General features: G+C 41.2%; 1 protein-coding gene across 1 annotated transcript; it reads left to right on the top strand.

Moving 5' to 3' along the window:
- The first annotated feature begins 1,141 nt into the window (after positions 1-1,141).
- Positions 1,142-20,342, top strand: EIF3M (eukaryotic translation initiation factor 3 subunit M). Its single transcript, XM_015409718.1, has 12 exons — positions 1,142-1,234; positions 2,924-3,056; positions 4,221-4,359; positions 6,481-6,604; positions 7,187-7,281; positions 11,036-11,086; positions 12,009-12,092; positions 12,367-12,466; positions 14,185-14,266; positions 18,703-18,846; positions 19,220-19,280; positions 19,747-20,342. Exons 1-12 carry the CDS (start codon positions 1,193-1,195, stop codon positions 19,865-19,867), a joined length of 1,176 nt encoding a protein of 391 aa, XP_015265204.1. The 5' UTR covers positions 1,142-1,192; the 3' UTR covers positions 19,868-20,342.
- The last annotated feature ends 774 nt before the right edge of the window (positions 20,343-21,116 follow it).

Consider the following 21,116-nt stretch of genomic DNA (forward strand, 5'->3'; position numbering starts at 1 on the left):
GGCCACTACATAAAAGTGCCTAACATCTGGTGACACTCTGGACAAAACTCTATGGTAGAATTAGCTTCAAACCATAGAGTTTTGCCCCCAAAACAGAGTGTAGCCCCCACGATGTCACCAATATGTGTATGTCACTTTCGGGTGATGTAGGCACGTCACTGACATCCCTGACGTGTACGTCACCTGGAGGGGGCATAGGAACGTCACGCTTCTTCAGAGGTGGAATTTGCTCCTCCGAGTCCAAAGCCACCACCCCAGGGCTCAGGGAGGCAAGGGAACATTTCGGCCCGGCCCCCCGGCCGTCGCCGCCATTGCAGCTACCGCCGACAGCGCCAGCGGCCATAACTTTTTAAAGAGCCCCCAAGGAGAGTTGGGGGAGCCAGAATGACCTCTCGCGTGTGATGTCCAAGCGGTTGCCGCTCGGACATCACACATGAGTGGAATTTGCCCCTCCGAGTCCAAGGCCACCACCCCAGGGCTCAGAGGAATCCATGAGGATCCCTGCTTCAGAATCATGTTTTTGCAGAATGCTGTCACCACGAAGCCGTGGATCTGTGATTTTTATGGTGCAAGCTGTGGACGTGCTATGTGATTTGATGGTGGGTTTGGGGTGACCCAGTTGAAAAACCCTGAGGATCTATGAGGATCCCTGCTCCAGAACCATGTTTTTGCAGTTTTGTGGTGCCATGAATTCGTGGGGGCATGATTTTTGTAGTGCTTCCTATAGTCTACACACGGTCTACAATATGATGTTGGTTTTATTTCATTCAAGTGTAGAAATCATATGAATTCATGAGGATCCATGTAGATCCGACTTCTACCCTTTTCCCCTTAGATGATACTATTTCCTCCTGTGTCTTGCAGTAACAGCATTCACAGGCGCGTTGTCAAACGTCGTGCAATTAGCGGGTCCGGGAAATGGCTGGAGGGAATGCGAGCGACCATGCCGACCCGAATTTCAGTCACGATCTGGGACTCAAAAACACGCGACAGGTGTGTTTTTTTCTCCTTCTTCAGCCTGACCACGACAAAGCCTGGTGCGGTTGTGGGAAGAGCAGGCGCGCGCATTCGGAAACCGGGAGGCGGCTGTGCCCCGGAAGCGGAAGCTGCGCTTCAGTAGCAACATTCGTGTGCGCGCTCTGCTTTTCCGGTCGGCTGGCGTGGGGGAGCTGAGCGTGGCGCTGTCGGTACCATGAGCGTCCCGGCTTTCATCGACATCACGGAGGAGGATCAGGTGGGAACGGGGAACGGCGGCTCCTTCTCGTCAGCCCCCCACGCCCACCCCCCGGGACTTTGGCGGGCAACGGTGGTTCTGTGGGAACGCTGGCTGTCAACGTGTTCCCCCCCTTCCTCCCCGAGAGCGGAGCGGGTGGCGCGGCTGCCTCTCTGCTTCCACCAAGGGGGGGGGGGGGGAGTGGTTGCTGCTGCCTGTGAGCAGCAGAAGAGGCCGAGTGGATTGTTAGCGAGCGGAGGCGCTCGGCTTTGTCCATTCCTCGCTCGCTGGCTCCTCCTCCCTTCGGCGATGATCTTCTCCCGAGCTTGTCCTGAGGCCGGCCCGAAAAGGGCACTTGGCAGAGCCAGTCTGACTGGCTCCAGCACCCTAGAAATTGTGCTTCAAATGGCAGTCCTGACTAGAGCACAGAAGTCTGCAATTAAAAGCAACCAGTGCCCGAAGGAAAGAGGGAGCTGCAGGAGTTTTCCAGCGGCCCCCCATCCTGGAGTTTCTCAGCCTTTCCCTCCCCTACATATGCATGAGTAGCTCTGGGGCAGGAAAAGGCAGCGGGGAAATCGCAGTGGTATTAGGAAGCAACTAGGAATATGAATAAGGGATGATAAGCAGATATTCTGTGACTACTACCTTCATAGGTGCAGGGAGAGGCCTGGAAATTGGGGGAGTCTTTTAAGCGTCCTGGAGCTGACCTCTTGAAATAAGGGCAATATAGCACTTGGTATGATATTAACAGGCCAGAGAGTACAGCTTCAGAGACTATTGACTATAGTTCTCAGCAGAGCACTTGCCTGAGCCCATGCCACATCTCCTGAAACATGACTGTAGCCCTATGGGAACTGCTGCTGTAGGACTGGCTAGCATTGGAGGTGTCATTTATTAATCAACTAAATGGAGTTGCATAGCTATGCACACACCAAGGGGGAAAGACAGTATTAAAAACATTGTGCTTAGTCTTTATATTGGGAATGGTCAAATACCTCTGAATATCAGTGTCATGAGGCAACACCATCGGACGGCCTTGGCTTCTGTGTCATGATGTTGGCCCTCCCAAATAACCAGTTGGCTACTGTGTAAAACAGGATGCTGCCCTAGCTAGACCACTGGTCTGATCCAGCAGGGCTCTTTTTATGTTCTTAAATAGGAATTATGGAATTTTATGTGCTTTCCAAAACAGCAAATTATTGGATTCCATATAAGGATTATAATTACATGAAATTGTGCTTGAATCATGTTAGGCTTTTTAAACATCTTATTTACCCCAGGGCTTTTACTTTATACAGGTCTGACATGAACTTTCTCTTAGACTTCTTTACTTAAACTCGTGTTGTATAGCCAGCATGGTGTAGTGGTTAAGAGTGGTGGTCTCTAATCTGGAGAATCAGATTTGATTCCCCAGTCCTTCACAGGAAGCCTACTGGGTGACCTTGGACCAGTCAGTTTCTCTCACAACTCTCTCAGCCCCACCTATCTCACAGGGTGACTGTTTTGGTGAAAGGAAGGTAAGGCAATTTTAAGCCACTTTAAGACTCTTAGGGGTAGAGAAAAACCAACTTTTCCTCATAAATTTTGTTTTCTGTTAACAGCATTTATGAATAAAATTATAAAGCAGCTTTTTATTGTTGAAGTTTTATATGAGTTGCTGGGTATATTGCAAGTATGCATTGATACCCCCTTCTCTTCTTTCATTAAAAGGCTGCAGAACTTAGGGCTTACCTAAAATCTAAGGGAGCTGAGATCTCCGAAGAGAATTCTGAAGGCGGACTTCATGTTGACTTGGCTCAGATCATTGAGGCCTGTGATGTGTGCCTAAAGGACGATGATAAAGGTTTGTGTCTGCAGGTTTTAGAAGGATATTGGTAAATGCTTGAATTGCTGACAATTGAAGGTTATGGTGCACTTTTGAGTTAAACAATTTGTCTGCCAGTTAAGAAACAGAGATTTCATTCTTCAAGGTAAATTGCAAGTGTTTTAAATTTGTTGGCAGATATACGTACATAATAGTGTATAGAATTACAGCACTAACTGTATATCTGGACAAGGTAGGCATGCTGCCACCATATACAGCCTTTAAATCCTATTTCTGCACCTAGAAGGATACCTGATCTTCATGAGGGGGGCATACAGAGCTTTCATTGCTTCTCAAGCCGTCTGGGTCCTTTTGACCTGATGTAGTTAGCTGACCCTCAAACCACTGTGACACATTTACCCACAGACTGGGTAAAAAGGAGCTTATTTCCCTACCTTGCAGGGGGAAGAAAAAAGATCAGAAGGATGTGGGGCAGAAACTGCACCCAAGCCTCAGAGGAAAACTAAACGTTTTATTGAGAACTTGGCTCTCTCTAACTAGATAGCAAAAATTAAGGTACATGTGTCAAGATAGCATGGGGTGCATCAGCTTGCAGTTCTTTGTCAAGTATTGGGTACATCTGTAATTTTGCTTGTATAAAACTCAAATTCCATAAATGTGTCAAATATTGCTGTTATGTTTTATATGCAAAGTTATGTTTTATGTTAAAGCAGTAAAAGTAGTTTGGGTTTGATAAGACAGTACATATTGCATGTATTTCCCTCCCCCCCCCCCCCCTTTTTTGGTTTTTTTTCCCTCCTCCAAAATACCAACAAACCTTATTTTTCTTGGCTTCAATATTTCTGGAAATTTTACATCCCTATGAATATCCTGCCTTTTGTTTTCCAAAAGGCATACCCAGGGTGGCTAATAATATTAAATACTGGAAATTTCCTCACTGTCTCTCCCTCTTCTGCAGAGTAGCTGGTTGCTGATGGGCACAGCAGGGAGCAGCTGCTGATGGAAGCCAGTGTATTAGTTCATAAAAGCATTTTTTGATATGCCCATGATTTTGGAAATGTTTTTCGGGGCATCTTGCTACCAACATAAAATGAATAATAATGGTTGGGATGCTTATAGGAAAGGACAAATTGGTCTTAATTATTTCTGTGGTCAAATATCCTTTTTTTGTTTTCTTTGTAGATGTTGAAAGTGTGATGAACAGTGTAGTGTCTCTGCTACTTATTCTGGAACCTGACAAGCAAGAGGCTTTGATTGAAAGCCTGTGTGAGAAACTGGTCAAATTTCGGGAAGGTGAACGACCATCTCTTAGACTGCAGCTGTGAGTGCCTTGTGTGGCTAATGGGAATAAAACATGCCCTTCCTCAGCATTATTAGAGATGAGAGATAGAATTTCGGTGGTAGAATGTGTAAGAGTTTTGAGTACTCGGGCACCATTTCAGAGTCTGAGAATGTAATTATTCTTACATTGAGTTGGATCCTATCATTTTGTTCCAGTGGTGGCTGCACATGGGTCTGCCTCGTGGCATTTTTTGATAGATGGATAGATGATAGATGGATAGATGATAGATGGATAGATAGATAGATAGATACCCTTTATTGGCATGTGAAAAATAAAAGTACATTAATTTTTTAAAAATACATCGATCATAAGGCCAACCAAAATGAAATAGATCAGTTAATAGCTTCCCTGGATCGAATTGCAGACTGGAGAAAACAGGCGACATTAGAGGTTAAGAGAAAGTTGTGTCCAGAAAGTAACCGCTGAACCTTGACACTGTCAGGAAGGCCACACCACGTACAGAGAAGGGAGTTCAGTTTTTTCCCCCCAGATCTTAATGTATAATGGACAGTTTAATAGAACATGGGAAACAGATTCAATAGCACCCAGAATACAGGGGCATCGTCTAAATTCATATGGGATTTTTTGACATCTTCCGAAGAAGATGGCCGATGGCAATACATTATGTCTGGCCAGCATAAATGACCTTCTTTGATGGGGATCAGTTAAAGAACAGAAATAAGAGGCTATCTGGCCAGGTATCAGATAATTCCAGATGAATTGGAGAACAAGTTTTCCTAGCAGCCTCAGTCAGGCACTGCAATTGGATATTTAACCGCCTATGTTTAATTATCTGAAATGCTGTTGAGGCAGATGATAAGTAAAGCGAATCTAGAGGTATACCTATAGACCTAATTTTGTTAAGGACTAATTTCAACCAGTTAGATTCATGGTAATCTGTTAACATTAGGAAAGTAAGAGAATCAGAATTAAACAAAAGGTGAAGCCAAAATTTGATTGTCAAAAATCAGGCCTGAGTTTCTAGCAGCATCTGGCCGGTTTCAAGACAAATCACAGCGTATGGAACACAGGGAGACCAAGGATTTTGTGGTAGAAAAAAAGATTGTAGTCCCTCATCTGATTGTTTGGTTGCACTTATCCACATGGGAGCTCCATAAAGGAATTGTGGGACGGATTTTGCGTTAAAGGCTTTTAAAGCCATGGGAACATACCTATTGCCTCTCGGATAGAAAAAACAGGCAATGGCAGTAGCACTATTCCTTGCTAGGTTGGAGGCATATTTGCGGTGTGTAGCCCAGCTCCCATTGTAGTAGAAGTTGATCCCCAAATATTTGAAGGATTTAATCTGCTCAATTAAATTTCCCTGAATTGTCCATACGAACTGTTTCCAAGATTTAGCAAAAACTACGATCTTTGTTTTCCTGTGATTCGGTCTTAGCCTGTTGTTCTTGCAATAGGTCAAGCACTGATGTAAAAGATGCCTCCCCCCCAATTCGGGAACATGAAAGTAAAACAGCGTCGTCTTCATATAAAAGGATTGGAATATGGCGTTGACCAATTTTGGGGAAGTGTCCATCAATTTCAGACAGAACTGGGGCCAGGTCGTTTAGAAACAGATTAAACAACGAGGGGACAAGGATGCAACTCTGTTTTGCACCTTTACAGATCGGGATTTTTGGAGTTAGATTTCCTTGATGATTGAATTTGACCTGACAGCTAGTGTGTGTATAAAGTTTCTTAATTTAAAAAAGTAATCTGGGCTCCATATTCATCCCTGGAACAGTTGTTAGAGATTGATTGATGGTCAACAAAACCTCAGCCCTCAACTGTGAAGTTGTTATCGTGGAATATAGCTGGATAGGGTAGTAAGAAATTGGATCATGACTTTTTTTCCTATCTAAAGCAATTCGAGACTCTTCTATCAGTAAATAGGACTGCTAGAGTATGTGGGGCTCAGTTAAAAAAATCTCGATTGCTTCAAGATTCTTTGATGCAGAATTGAGTTGATGCGGCCATACCTGTCAGTTTAAAAGTTTTTAATGCTTGTGGTTATTCTAGTGGGGTTTAGTTTGTTGTATGTTCTTTCCATTAATGAATTACAAACACTGAGAAAATTAATTAACTTTTATTATTGCCTAGGCTGAGTAATCTCTTCCATGGCATGGATAAGAATACCCCTGCCAGGTATACAGTCTATTGCAGCCTCATTAAAGTAGCCTCCACCTGCGGTGCTATACAGTACATTCCGACTGAATTGGAGCAGGTAAGCAGTTGGATAGTGCTTGCATATTAACTGTATAAGTTCTTGATCAAGGAAATCTTTATTGTGTCGTCATACTTTTTTGTTTTGATGTGTTTTTGTTTGATGCAGTTCTCTCTCCTGGATTCCAGGATCCAGAAGGTCTTTTTAAAGGAAAATGTACAGCCATGAATACTGTCTGGGATCCAGAGAACAGCTACGGGCATGCTCAAAAGCTTGAATATACTCAGTGGATTTTTAATTTGAACTGCTTAACTTAATGGTGTACTATATACTGCTTTGGAAGTTCCCCTCATTTTCAGAATTGTACTACAGTGTGACATAGAAGGCAGCTGCTTTGAGAAACACAAGCCAAAAGTTGCTTATGATACTTCAAACTAATTGCATACAGTTCTTTGGGTCCCAACCACAGAAACCTCTGCTTAAGGGTTGCTGCCCTTAATTGGGATGTAGGACAATATATTCTAACTTTCACATCCTCATGATCTGTTTTTAAATATACTTGCATTTCAAAGTTAAAATGGTATTCATTTTTCTCAACGGCCAAATCCATCTTTGAAAGCAGTTTAAAATCTTTTTTTATAGGTTCGAAAATGGATTTCAGATTGGAACCTCAACACAGAAAAGAAACATACTCTTCTTCGCTTATTATATGATGTGTTAGTGGACTGCAAAAAGAGGTAATCAACACTAAATACTAGAATATATTTTATTTTTAAAAAATTATTTTATAGTCTGCCTTTTTCACTGTGATTTAAGGCAGATTACACTAATGCGGGGGGGGGGGAGCATGGCAGTTTGGCCCAGGGCAAAATAATGCGCGGCCGCCCGATCACAGGTCCCGTCGAGGTCCCGTGGGTAGGGGCGAGGTGGCAATCACGCGACAATCCTGCAGCAAAGAAGCGGCGTGGTGCGATCTCACCAACGGCATGCGCGATTCTGTGGAGCAACGGAACTTTCGCTTTCCTCTTCGTGCGCATGCGCCGTTGGGTGCTTGTGTGCATCCTGTGGAGACTTGGGGGGAAAACCCTGTTTGCGACAGGACATGGGCGGGCGCCGGATGCTAAGGACTACCACTGGAAACGCGATCAGACGCCAGCCCTTGCCCCGCGGTTTCCGGAAACTAGTGCCTCGGAGGTACTAGTTTTTAACTCCGCATCTTCGGCGGGAAGCCTCAGGTTCGCCATGGGAGCTCTACGCTTCCCAGATGTTGCGGTGTGATCGCGCCTGGAAAATCCGCCTATCATCCGTCTCAGTAGCTTGGCTAATGCTCCGTGTGACCGCAGCCTATGTGCAATTAATAGGAAAACAATGTAAACAGGTGCTTGGAGTCAGGCTAACAAGCTGAAACTTAAAATCCTGACAAAACAGAGGTTCTACTAGTGGGGGTATGGTCGAATCCAGGAATGGTGCTACCTCCTGTTCCAGATGGGGTTGTGCTACCCCTAAAGGAGAAGATTCATGTACTGCTGAACTAGGCCTCCTGTTGGATAGGGCTGGGGCACCTTTCACCAGCTTTGGCTGGTGAACCAGCTGGAGCCCTTTGTGTTCAGGAAAGATCTTGCTACTGTGGTGCATGCCCTGCTGGCATCTAGATTATATTACTGCAGGGCGCTCTACATGAGGCCGCCTTTGAAGACTCTGTGGAAGTTACAGTTGACACAGAATACTGACTAGAATGGCTCATAGGGATCATATCACCTGTCTGCACTGGTCCAGATTTGCTCCTCCTCCTTGTTGTGGACAGGTAAACCGCCTCTTTGAATGGCCATGGAGAGATGTCTTGATTTATGATAGTCAGTGAGCTCATTAATGTAGACTTACATAATTTTACCATCCAAGATGGACAAGGTCCAGGGCACAAGTGGTGGTCTTCACAGATCATAACAAGAGGATACGGGCCCTGCTGGATTAGACCAGTGGCACATCTAGTCCAGCATTCCTGTCTTAGTGGCCAACCAGTTACTCTGGAGGGCCAACAACTGACACCGGTATTCAGAGGCTTATGGCCTCTGAATGTAGAGGTTCCCTTTAGTCATGATGGCTGTTCACCACTGGGAGACCTATCCATCATGAACGCGTCTAATTCCCATTTAAAGCTGTCTGTGCTTGTGGCCATTATATCCTCTAGCAACAAATTCCATATTTTAATCGATCCCATGATCCTGTCAATTGCCATCATAGTAACTGGGTCAAAATAGACTGTAAGCAGACCAGATGATGTATTAAGCATTTTTTTTTTAGCATTTGCCTCTGTTTAATTAGCATTGTGGTAATTATTGTGTTAATGAACAGAAAGATTTCAATTTCATTTTTAAAGCAGGAAGCCTTGTGAATTTTCAAATGAAAGATGGGCATAATGAGCCAAGAATAGGAATATAAAGCTTATTTGTTTTTGGGATTGTGAATTTTTAGTCGATTGACTGGGAAAGTACTTTGTAATGGCTTCTAAAACGAGCATTAATATGGCTGTTTTTTTCATGGAGCATGCAACAGATATTATGCACGACTAAGTGACAGTTAAGAACTGTTTAGAAAAAAAGTCTTGCAAAATAACGTCTTGCTTTTTATGGGGGTGGGGGGGCTTACAATACAATACCTTTGCTTCTTACCTTATGGTAATGGTGCATTTTGCTGATTTGCTAACATATGGCAGACGTTTAAGCTACTATAATGTATATCTGTGCTTATGCATTGCTGTGTTCTGCTAAAAGAATTGTGGTTTTTTTATCATGATACTATAAAAACAGTATTAGTTTGCTCTCTTGGACCTGTAAGAACCATTGTTGAATGTAGGTGCATGACATGTGGATTTCCTTATCAACCCTATAAATTGCTCCTAATGATGGTGTGGTGGGAGAAAAGGGGGAGACCTGGGAGAAAAGAGGGGGGGGAGCGCTGAGGCAACTGCCTTCTGGACTGAAGAATACCCAGTTCCCCACTCTGTCCTCTCCTATAGATTTGTTATACCCCAACTGCCCACAATAAAATAAAAAAGGGGATGTAATGTGGTCCTTAAAGGTCGCTTATTTGCAAACCAGCTAGACTAAGGCTGTACTTATACGTGAGGCAAATAGAGATCACTGCTTCTTAGATTTTTGACTTGACAGATGAGACACAAATGGAGAGGAACAACAAAGGTTTATTTAACAGAAAATAAAGTAACAAGGTAACTATGATGTGTGGATAACTTAAATACATAAAGTAAAGCTGGGTTTCAAATAAAGTAAATAACCCCTGAGAGGGAGATTTGATTCCCCTTTCTCTGGACAGGTTCCAGGCTGCTCTTTTCTCTCACAGAGCACCTTACCACACCGGTTAGGAATGATGGACCCTTAACAGGATGCTTATTTGTACCACTAAAATAAGCTTTCTTCTGTAAGCTGACCCCCAGGCACTATCTAATAAGCCAAACAAAAGCCTGGCTAAAATGACACTCCTTTCCAGAGCCATGAAATCCCTGTCCAAAAATAAAAAAGGTTTCTTCACTCTTCTTAAGCTGAGGCTGGCTCACTCCCCATCCAGTGGAGTTCCACTGTCTGACAATCACTTGGATTGGCATGAAGTCTAAATCACAAGGATTGGTTCAAAGCCCTCGAGGACAGGCAGGACGTTTTACAGATTATTGCCACAGCGGTCTATAGACAAAAGTGGAAACTAAGTTAATCTTGATATAAAAATCAGTGGAACCTTCTCAGGACCTAAGAGTTTTAAACAAATGCCATTCTTCAAAAAACAGATGTAGAAAGGCAGCAGATTTCATTTGACAGGCATGCAGTTCCCTTGATAGTAGAATACGGCCCATTTTTTGTTCTTTGTTTTGTATGCATTTTACCCCTGGTAATTTTTAGGATAAAACTAGTGCAATTATTTTAAACCTTAATTATACCACTTAAATTAGCAGATGATACTCTGAGTAGCAATAGAGGTTTCACTAACAGAAAATCTCCCTCCAGACTATATATGCTCCTTTATACAAATTCCAACCTTATTCTACATTTGAATGAATGTAGCCAGATGTTTTATAGTAAACTAAGAATAAGGCCTATTGTGGAAATAAATACAACGAGCTCTAGAAAGAGGCTCTGGGCGGGTGCCCTGACCTTGGGCATTCAGCATCAATTTGCTGTGGTGACCTTAGCAGGGTATAATGACACAGAGCCCACCATTTTCTCCAGGGGAGCTGATCTCTGCCACCTGAAGAGCAGCTGTAATTCTGAGTGATCTCCAGCCCTCACCTGGAGATTGTCAACAATGGTTCCCCAGAGGCATTGTGCCTGTCTGAGGTCCCACCCCTCCTCAAACTCCACCCCTCAAGTCTCCACGAATTTCCCAGCCTGGAGTTGGCAACCCTATTTCCTTCCCATTCAACCAATAACCTACCTTTATCTGCCCTTCTGACTTAAGCTCTCCATCTCCTTTCCCTCCTTGCAGCTTTTACCCTGGAAAAGCACAATCTTTTGATCTGCACAGCAACCTTGTGAGGTAGGTTAATCTGAAAGTCTGTGACTGGTTTGCAATCACCTACTCAGTTTCTACAGCAAGAACTTGGGTCTGGGAGACCCTGCTCTGAAGTGCTAACTGCTATGTCACATTACCCTGCTACCTCAGCAGGGTATAATAACACAGAGTCCATCATTTTCTCCAAGGGAACTGATCTCTGCCATCAGGAGAGTAGTTATAATTCTGAGTGATCTCCAGCCCTCACCTGGAGAATTGCGACAGTGGTTCCCCAGGAGGAACAGTACAGTCTTTCTCTGCAGTGGGGACCAAAGCAGCTTATATCATTCTCTCCCCCTTTTGATCTGCACAACAACCCTGTGAGGTAGTTTAGGCCAGGGGTGGCCAAACTTGCTTAATGTAAGAGCCACATAGAATAAATGTCAGATGCTTGAGAGCCGCAAGACATGAACAAATATTACACACGTTTTTACTGACAAATATGCAAACTTGCTTTTTTATTAACAAGCAGGAGAAGCTTCTTCGTCAGAAGAGACAGTCGGCAGTGGGCGGGAGGGAGAACCGGGCCCAGCACCCAGCCAATGGCACACGAGTACTCTTGAGTGGCAGTTGACAGGCCAATGGCTGATGGAGCACACAGCACAGCCAGTGGGAGAGCTGGAAAGTGCCAATACGTTAGGGCTTTTATATATATCAGATCATGTAAAGAGATTTTCACCCGAAGGACCACTTTCTGTAAGTGGCAGATGATTTATCAGTCTAAAGGTATAAACTGAACTGTGAAAACAACATTTGAAAGACTGAATGTTGTTCCTTTACTACTTTGCTACAAATAACAGTCAAAACCATTCACTTGCATTTTTCATTTCATTCATAACTTGCTAGGGGTTTTAATTATTTGAGTATATTGTTAAAATTATTTTCAAAGGAATTTTTCTCTCCACAGTGACAGTGCAGCAAAAGTAATGGTAGAGTTGCTGGGAAGTTACACAGAGGACAATGCTTCTCAGGCTAGAGTTGACGCTCACAGGTAATGGAAAAATATATTCAGGGTTGCTTTCAGTATTTTTGTGTTATGCATGCCCCAAAGAACCTTTAAAATGCAATCCAAAATGACATCATTCTCTGCCCCCACCCCACCCCCCGACCCACTACGTTCATGGTATGCTTTATATCGTTGCAAAGGAGGAAGCTGAGCTGCCTTAAGTTCCCAATGACATTTGGACATTTTGTGCATGGCTGATGACAGAAATTAAAAGTATATGTTAATTTTTTAAGCGTGGACACCCTTATTTTCTAATTAGGTGTATTGTCCGAGCCCTGAAGGATCCAAATACCTTTCTTTTTGATCATCTTCTTGCCTTGAAACCAGTTAAGTTTTTGGAAGGAGAACTTATTCATGATGTAAGTATTCAAATACTAATTGTAAAAGTTAAATATTTCCAGAGTAATGTACAATGAGGTATACTTAAGAATTTCTGTGAGACTTAAGCTCCTTCTGCGTTATGACCAACACTCCCTCTAAGGAGTGGAGTCTTGTGAGCTGCTGGCATTAAAGTTGTGAGCAAGCGATTTGGCTACTGCGTAAATTAGCTTGCTCTGGAGCCATCCTTCCTGAGCTAAGACAAAAATCTGTGAGCCGGAGGCTAAAAAACTGTGAGCTAGCTCACATTAACTCAGCTTAGAGGGAACACTGGTTATGACATATATTGTAAGTTTTCATTTTAGTTCACAAATGACTTCAGTTGACAGCTTCTAATGCATAAAACATATTTCATATTCAAGCAGGTACGTGTTCACTGTAGTCAGTCTCAGTATGCACATTTTCTACATCTGTGGGCTCATTCAGATTATGATTATCTGATATTTTACGATCATCTTCTGCCATTATACCATCTTACGGTCATGTGAGGAACTGCTTCCTTGGGGAAAAAAACTCAGAGAAAGCCAGAAGCTTTTCACACAGGGTTACTTTAAAATACTTTTCACCTTGCAATTATTTCCTACTGATCCTCTTATAGATTTCTATCTGGTTAAAGGGCAATAATCAATAAATAGATTTTTTTTTTTTAGTTCAAGAAATTAACTAATAGAATGATCAGGATTTATGAAAGTTATGACTCGAATGGATTTTTTTCCCTTTGCTGTTAAGAATACTAGAATTACTATTACTATAAATACTAGAAATATGCGTTCCGTGCGCCTTGGTGTTTAGTCATGCTGGCCACATGACCACGGAAACATCTTTGGACAGTGCTGGCTCTTCGGCTTTGAAATGGAGATGAGCACTGCAACCCTAGAGTCGGACTCGACTGGCTTTCGAGCAAGGGAACCTTTACCTTTATACTAGAATTTAGGGTCTTCCACAGAGAGTGCTTTACTCAGTCCATGACTGTATTATGGAATTAACTGCCATAAACATGCTACAATGGCTACCAGCTTTCTAAAGGAGGAGGAGTTCATGGACAAAAGGTGAACAGCCTTAATGGTGGTGAAAAGTGCCATCAAGTCGCAGCCAACTTGTGGCGACCCCGTAGGGTTTTCAAGACAAGAGACATTCAGAGGTGGTTTGTCAATGCCTGCCTCTGCATCATGACCCTGGTATTCCTTGGAGGTCTCCCATCCAAATACTGACCAGGGGCTGACCCTGCTTAGCTTCTGAGATCCGATGAGATTGAGCTAGCCTAGGCTATCCAGGTCAGGGTGAATAGCCTTAATAACTAGATAGAAAAACTTCACAGTCAAAGAGTGCATGTTTCTCAATATGAATAACAGATGCAGTGTACATTACCATTTGTTTGTTTGATTGATATTCCACTTTTTATCTTTAAGGTCCTTCATATTATGCTTGTGACTATCCAGCATAGTGTGGCTGCCTTCTGTTAGGAACGCAATGCTAGGCTAGATACCCCTTGGGCAAGGCAGTTCTCGTACTCGTACGGAACTCTTTGAAGTCAGTAAATAATGTTTTGTAAGCATTATTTGGATGTCATAGCTAACTTCTTTAGGCATTGCAAATTTCTGTTCTTGATGTTAAATATCTGTGAGACACTTGATGAATAACATGAATTTTTAGTTTATCCTGCTTGAACTATTCTGATTATTGATGTTTTCCTTTAAAGCTTTTGACTATTTTTGTGAGTGCTAAGTTAGCATCCTATGTCCGATTTTATCAAAACAACAAGGACTTCATTGATTCTCTTGGTAAGTTTTTATTTTTATGTGTGTCTGATTATCTTTTCTGTGGTGTAGCTCCAATGTCAGTTTAATGTGGCCTTGTCAGAGGAGGAGAAGACCCTCTTACTGGCTCTTCTGGTATAATGGAAGGGCTCTTAACTATGTTGATACGTGGTATTTGTCTTGGGTTCTTCAGTTCTGCTTGTGGGTTTCTCTGTGGGTTTGAGGAATTACTTACTCTTGGGTGCTTTCAGGGGTTTTTAAAGCCGGATTGGTGCTTTGGCTGTAAATTCAGCTATCTGTCCTCATTTCCTTCAAATTCATTAACCAGTTGAGAATCAGGTACACCACTGAGTAGATGGCTTTCTGCTGCTTGGAGAAGCCTAACTTAGCAGATGGGGGCTATCTTGTCTGATTCCTTCCCATTATGTGGAACATCTAAGCTCTTTTAGAAGTCTAATTCCCCCTTGACTGATGTGACATTTGTTTACTCTAAATGAGGTGCTCACTTTTCTTTTGCACTGCACTTGCTGTGTCTTTTGATTGATTTTCATGCATAGAGGTCATCTTTTGATGTTGTAGTAGTGAATCAATTAGCTTTAATAGTAGGACACAGAACCTGTGAATCCTGAAATACAGACTGTATTCAGACACCACATACAAGCCTCAGTTTGTTGTGAGAAGGACAAGCATGGTATAATCATGGGCTCATCCATTCAAAGGGCTGTGGTGCAGACCCATCTCTCTGCAGTATAAAAATGTGTAGCAGAGAAACTGATTGGTAGATATGCAAAGGATAAAATGTTCTGTTAGAAGCTCAGGTTAGCCTGATCTCATCAGATCTCAGAAGCTAAGCAAGGTCAGCCCTGCTTAGTATTTGGATAGGAGACCTTCAAGGAAGTCCAGGGTTGCTACGCAGAGGCAGGCAATGGCAGACCACTTGTGAATGTCTCTTGCCTTGAAAACCCTACAGGGTCTTCATAAGTCAGCTGCCACCACCAATGCTCTGAATAGGATCAAGTTGTCAATCGACCAGATTTTTCTGACAAAGATGAAGTACAATAAGAGAGAGTGCTTCCGAGTGTTCTTAAGCACAAGTTTGATTTTTGCACTCGTCTTAACAAACCACATTCTATCCCAGTTAATGTTTCCTAGAATGAAGCTTTGTGATGGAATGTTAATGTCAGCACCCTTTTATTTACACACGGTGGAAAAAGGAGTAGTAATTAACACTTTGGCACTCCTCCATTGATGTGTAATTGACTGTTTCAAAGGAGCACTGGCTCATAAGCTATTGTATGCATGAAAATTACTTTTTCTGTATTGCAGCGTTTTAGGACAAGGGTCAGTGACAATGCAGAAATTGCTCAATGATGCAGGCTTTTATATTACTGCATTAAGGTTTAGATATACTGGTAATGAATAAATGTTTCCATAGAACTGTTTTTTTTTTTTAAGTGACAGTACATGTTGGCTTAATACAAGAAAATTGTATAATAGACTTTTAAAACAAAATTTTGGGACCACAGTTAACAATAGCTCTATCTGTGCCTTAATGGATTGAGGTAGAATCCTGAAAAGATTCCGTTCTCAGTAACTGAGAGTATTCTAACACATTACTATGCATTGGTTTTGTGGCTAGTTAAGTGTATTCAAGGATTGTTTCCCCATGTGGGAATTAAGCATGTTTAATTTTACATTGGATCTGACCCTTTGTGTAATTTTAAAAACTTTTTGATAACCCAATAATGAGGCCAGGGTTTTTAAATTTTGTCCTGGATTGTAAGGAATACCATACATGATTAACTTGCTGCAGTCCCTTATTTCAAACTGATCTATTCTCTTTCTCTTCCTTTTTTTTAATCAACCAGCTAATTTTGTTTTGGTTCAAAATTCATTGCAAGGGCCCTGAACATGTAAAATCTATTTAGTAAGAGCTTCCACAGGTGGCTTCAGTTTGTTACAATTTGCTCTATTAATGCTGACAAGTTAGGCCAACAGTTGTATTACCGTATGTCAACTGTGAATCGCCCTAACGTGTTCACATTTAATTTGGTACTATGGGCAACCTTTTTATATTAGAAGGGTAATTAACACTTCATTTGCATTTGTTAATTAGGGTTTATGTGCACTAATTGATTTTTGGAGCTTGTAGATTTCCATTAAACCCAGTTAGCAATAGTTTCTGGAGCTTCTCATTCGCTTGAATTATGATGATCACATTTTGTTGAAACTGTGCCAGATAAATAGCCTGCATCATAATTACTCCTAATTAACACATTAGGCCTGATAGTAATGCGCTTCCCCGCTCTTCTATTCGTGTAACAATGTTATTAATTCCAAATATAAATATTTGTTGAGCACTCTGCTTATCCTGCCCATTCAGTTTTTCCAAAGTCTGAAATATACCTGGATCCATTTTACTGAAGTTTCATTCAAATTTCTGATACAGTTTGCAAATATTTGAATCAAAAGTATACATGTAAGCTTTACGTTTTCTTTTTATACATTGGTATCTATTGGGAACATCAGAAGTTTGCCTAAAGTCCTGGGAATGCTTAACACTTGGACAGAATTTTAAAAGGTGGCCGTAACTGCCCTCTTTTCTTCTTCCTCTCCCACACCCAGTGTAAGCAAAGGTTCATATTAATGAATCAAACATAAACTAATAGGCAAGTAACATCAAGTAGGAAATGAAAATGTGTCTTTGTATATATCATGATTGTAATCACTTCTGTAATTCTATGAAGAATTAGGGCATTTAGGGTTGAATCGTGAAACATGTACCCTTTAGAATGGACTGACAGATCACACTTTAAGAGTGTTTGAATTCTTTGTTTCCTCTTTTCTGAATTCTTATAGCATACTTGATATCTGTTGAATGAGGTTGTTCCCTCTTGCTAAGTAAGATCTGCGTTGTAGGAGAAAGGAGAGAAGATTGTAGCTCTGTGCTAGCTCTCTCTCAGTGCTGTAAAGTGGAGAGATAGTAGAGTGCAAGAAAGGTTACATAAGTATGTGAATTAATATAGGGGAAGTTAATAATTTTCATTAAAACATCTAACTTGTATCAGAAGCCTGTTTGGCTGCTTTTCTGTTACAAAACAGAAATCAGATTCTGACAGGTGTGTGTTGAATAAGTGTCATGTCTCAATTTTATTAACTCAAGAAGACCATACTACTGTTTTGTCTGCAAAACAAAAAATATTGTGTTACGTAGCCCATTCTACGTTAACCCACTTTTTCTCTATGCACACCAGAGTATGCTATCCCTTCTGTTCTCTGCATTATTATCAGTTTTCCTCCCTCATTCTGTCTGGCTTCAAGTGCTTCCTTCTGTCTATTTCTCATGGTTGGTGTAGGTGTGTCCACTCACATCTGTTGTAATAACCATTTTTCTTTCTCTTTCTCTTTGCACCCTATCAAAGGACTTTCTTCTTTCTTTGGACCACTTCAGGTTTCTTTGTGCTGCCTTCCCTTTTAACATCATGTTTCTCCACCCAAATCAGTTGAGTCTCCCACTCTTTCTTTCCCCACTTCAGACTTTATGTATCTCATTTGTGACTTCCGTCTTCCTTTTCATACCACAAGAGGCCACCCCCCCACCCTTTCCTTTGATTGGGATTCCCAACCGTCTAGCAAAAAAAAAAAAGTCGTGTCTGCTGTTGAACCCAGTGAAGCATCACACAACTCAAAGGCATAGCAGCTGGTCATTTGAAAAGTTGGCCAACTTATACTTGTCCTTATCCTCCAGGTCTTGTTATCTCCTAATTTTGTCTGTTTCTCCAAACCATAGTAGCCTGTGCATCTCTATTCTGTATCTGCTGCTGTGCTTGGCAAGAGTTTTTTAAAAAGGCTTTCATTTCCCCAGTAATTAATATGCTTGAGGAATTTCAGGCACATGCAAGCCATGTGTCATGGCTGGTTGACCGCAGTAGGCTGGCTCCACTGCGCACCTTTGACTTTCAAGAGAAGATTATTGCAGAATGCAAGCCTGTTGATGCCCCTTGTGTAGGCTGGGCAATGTACTATTCTGGAATTCTTCCCAAGACCCTGCAAAACTAAGGACTACAGTCAGCTTTCAGGCCTTGAGTTGCACAGACCCACAGTATGGCACTATGCTGCTGTTGTGAGAACTTTATACTAGTGTTAGAGCAGTGCTCATGTTTAGAATTAAGTTGACACAGGCCAATATAGGAAGTACCAACAGAGGTGACAAGAAATGACAAACACTTTTCTGCCAGGCTGCATCTACTCTTTCCTGAAAAACACTGCCCCTCTGGCTGGTTGATTTTTTTTGTGTGTGCGTGTTTTGTTTTGTTAGAGGGACAGTCCTCTGCCTCTGGTACAAAGTAACCTAAGAAATTTGACAGTATCCTAAATCATATGTAATAAAATATGAACATATTTTGTCTTTTATTTGTATGTATTGCTGAAAACTTATATTTCAGTGTTCTATAATGCAGGTTTATTACATGAACAGAATATGGCAAAAATGAGACTGCTCACATTTATGGGAATGGCAGTAGAAAACAAGGAAATTTCATTTGACACCATGCAGCAAGAACTTCAGGTTGGAGCTGATGATGTAGAAGCATTTGTTATTGATGGTAAGGAACAGGTGACTCAGAAGTAGGCTCTTATGTAGTTGAATATGTGGCACATTTTAAATGGATATATCCTTAACAGTAGAAGTACATTCTGCAAAATCTTTTTATATAGCTTTGCTATTCCAATGTACAAAATATTTTTATTTTTTAACTTAAATTAGGTGCATTGCGTATGGAGAGATGCTAATATATTCATTAATTATTTCCTTGTTAACATCACTTTCTCTACTTGCTCTATTGAAATAACCAAATGGAACATACTTTGAGAGGGTATATTTATATTGACCTGCTCTAGAGAATTTTAGAAACTCATATCACTTAATATTTTAATAATTGTATAGGCATTTTTCAACTTATTTTTCTTTTTCTGCAGCCGTAAAGACAAAAATGGTGCATTGCAAAATTGATCAAACACAGAGAAAAGTCGTGGTCAGGTGAGCCTTAAATCTTTCTGTGGAGTGACTTAGTGCAGTGCTAATTATAACGCTTATACATCTGTTTAATATTTTAACTAGAATCAAGATATTCCTATCCATTGCCTGTAGTTAAATAGTTGCTATTTATCATAATTTTATTAAAGCTCAGACTGAATGTGATTAGCTTATTTAATGAAAGAGTCCTATTTTCCAGCACATTTCATTTAATGGCTAAACAGTGGCGAGAATACTAATGAGTTTTGTCTCCCCCCCCCCTTTCTTTTTAAGTCCTGGTGAAGACCACAGATACCAGACTAGCTGGCAATATAAAGCATTGGTACAAAGAGTAGAATTTTTTCCTGGATGAAGCATTGTCATCCTGCTGTTTTTATTCTAAACAGATGTGTTGAAGAATAGCAAAGAATTTTTCTTAAGTGCAGCTTTAACATACTATTAATTCTTTTTTAAACTTATTTTCATTTAGTCACAGCACACACCGGACCTTTGGAAAGCAACAATGGCAACAGCTGTATGACATGCTAAACTCCTGGAAACAGAATTTGAATCAAGTGAAAAACAGTCTTCTCAGTTTGTCTGATACTTGATTCTTTCACCTGTGATGTGATTGCTCAAATGGAAGCTTAGCTACAGTAAACCGACTCAATTTGTGAAGTTTTTATTTGTTTTCAAAATATATGATTGGCATTAAATAATTTGAATTCCAGTATGCAAAAACAATAAATTTAAACCTAAAGAAATCTCAGATTTGTCCGGCTTTTATAATAATGAAAAATAGTTTGTATTCCTGCTTAAGCCGGGAAAGGAGCAGGGAGTCAGCAGGATGATAATAGTGCAAACTAATAGTATTCTGTGGCCTTTAATAACATTGGTAACTTTCAGGGGGGAAAGTCTAGGGTTTTAATTTAAAAGGCATACAAACTGTAGGAAGGTGTACTGTTTTCTTCATATGTGAGATTTTTACACACATTTCTCGGATTTCATAAAACATGGATTCAAAAAAAGTTACATTTCTGCTTTATTGGCTGTCATTGGTTTTTCTGGGTTGTCCTCATACTTTCTCTTTCTTGGCTGATGGAACTTCTCTAAATACAGAAATTTTTCAATGTTGTTGAGTTTTGTTTTTATGAGAACATTTTGGGAATTCCAGTCTCTTACTTCACTGTTGTCTGAGCTCTCATTTAACACAAGTGCACTTTGTTCAAAGATGAGTTGAGAAGACTTCTGTTGCAGACCTGGTAGACACTGTGTTTTGACCTAAAATACACATCATGATATCATCATGTATTTTAATAGTGAAGTAGACCAGATAGGAAGATACATAAATCCAGTGATTGAAGCTGTTGAACGGACAAGACAGATCTTTATACAAACCTGAAAACACCCCAGGTTTGCCAAAAAACATGTTGGATAAATCTGGTGATACTTAAATCTGGGGAACTGGAGCTGTGAATGGGCAAGACAGATCTGTCTACAAATCTGAAAATGCCCAAGGTTTGCAGAAAAATATAAAATCTAAAGCAAAATACATCAGAGAGGTTTTTTAAAAAAACCAAAATGATAAGAGTGCCTGCTGCTTTAAAAAAACATCATCTCAGTGGTTATTGCTATGCAATCATAGGATTCCAGACCTGGTTTCTGTGAGTAAAAGTCAGGGAGGAGGCAGGGTCCTTTCCAGAGCTGTTTTGGCCTTTCAGAAGGGCTTATCGGGGTCAGGTTCACCTGGCAGCATCCACTGGGTGACTTGATACTATATGATTTGCCTGACTCAACTAGGCCTAGCTGCTTGCTACTGTTCAGTGGCAGCCACCCCAGTAAAGCTAGTGTGGTGTAGCT

This window comes from Gekko japonicus, unplaced genomic scaffold, assembly GCF_001447785.1.
Source record: "Gekko japonicus isolate JY-2015 unplaced genomic scaffold, Gekko_japonicus_V1.1 scaffold113, whole genome shotgun sequence".
In the NCBI taxonomy this organism is placed as follows: Eukaryota; Metazoa; Chordata; class Lepidosauria; order Squamata; family Gekkonidae; genus Gekko; species Gekko japonicus.

What these genes read in the sequence shown, in the direction of transcription:
- EIF3M (XM_015409718.1), top strand. Translation starts at nt 1,193, where the DNA reads ATGAGCGTCCCGGCTTTCATCGACATCACGGAGGAGGATCAG. An exon ending in CCATCTCTTAGACTGCAGCT is followed by an intron (nt 4,360 to 6,480) that starts GTGAGTGCCTTG and finishes ATTATTGCCTAG; the next exon opens with GCTGAGTAATCTCTTCCATG. An exon ending in TTAGTGGACTGCAAAAAGAG is followed by an intron (nt 7,282 to 11,035) that starts GTAATCAACACT and finishes CCCTCCTTGCAG; the next exon opens with CTTTTACCCTGGAAAAGCAC.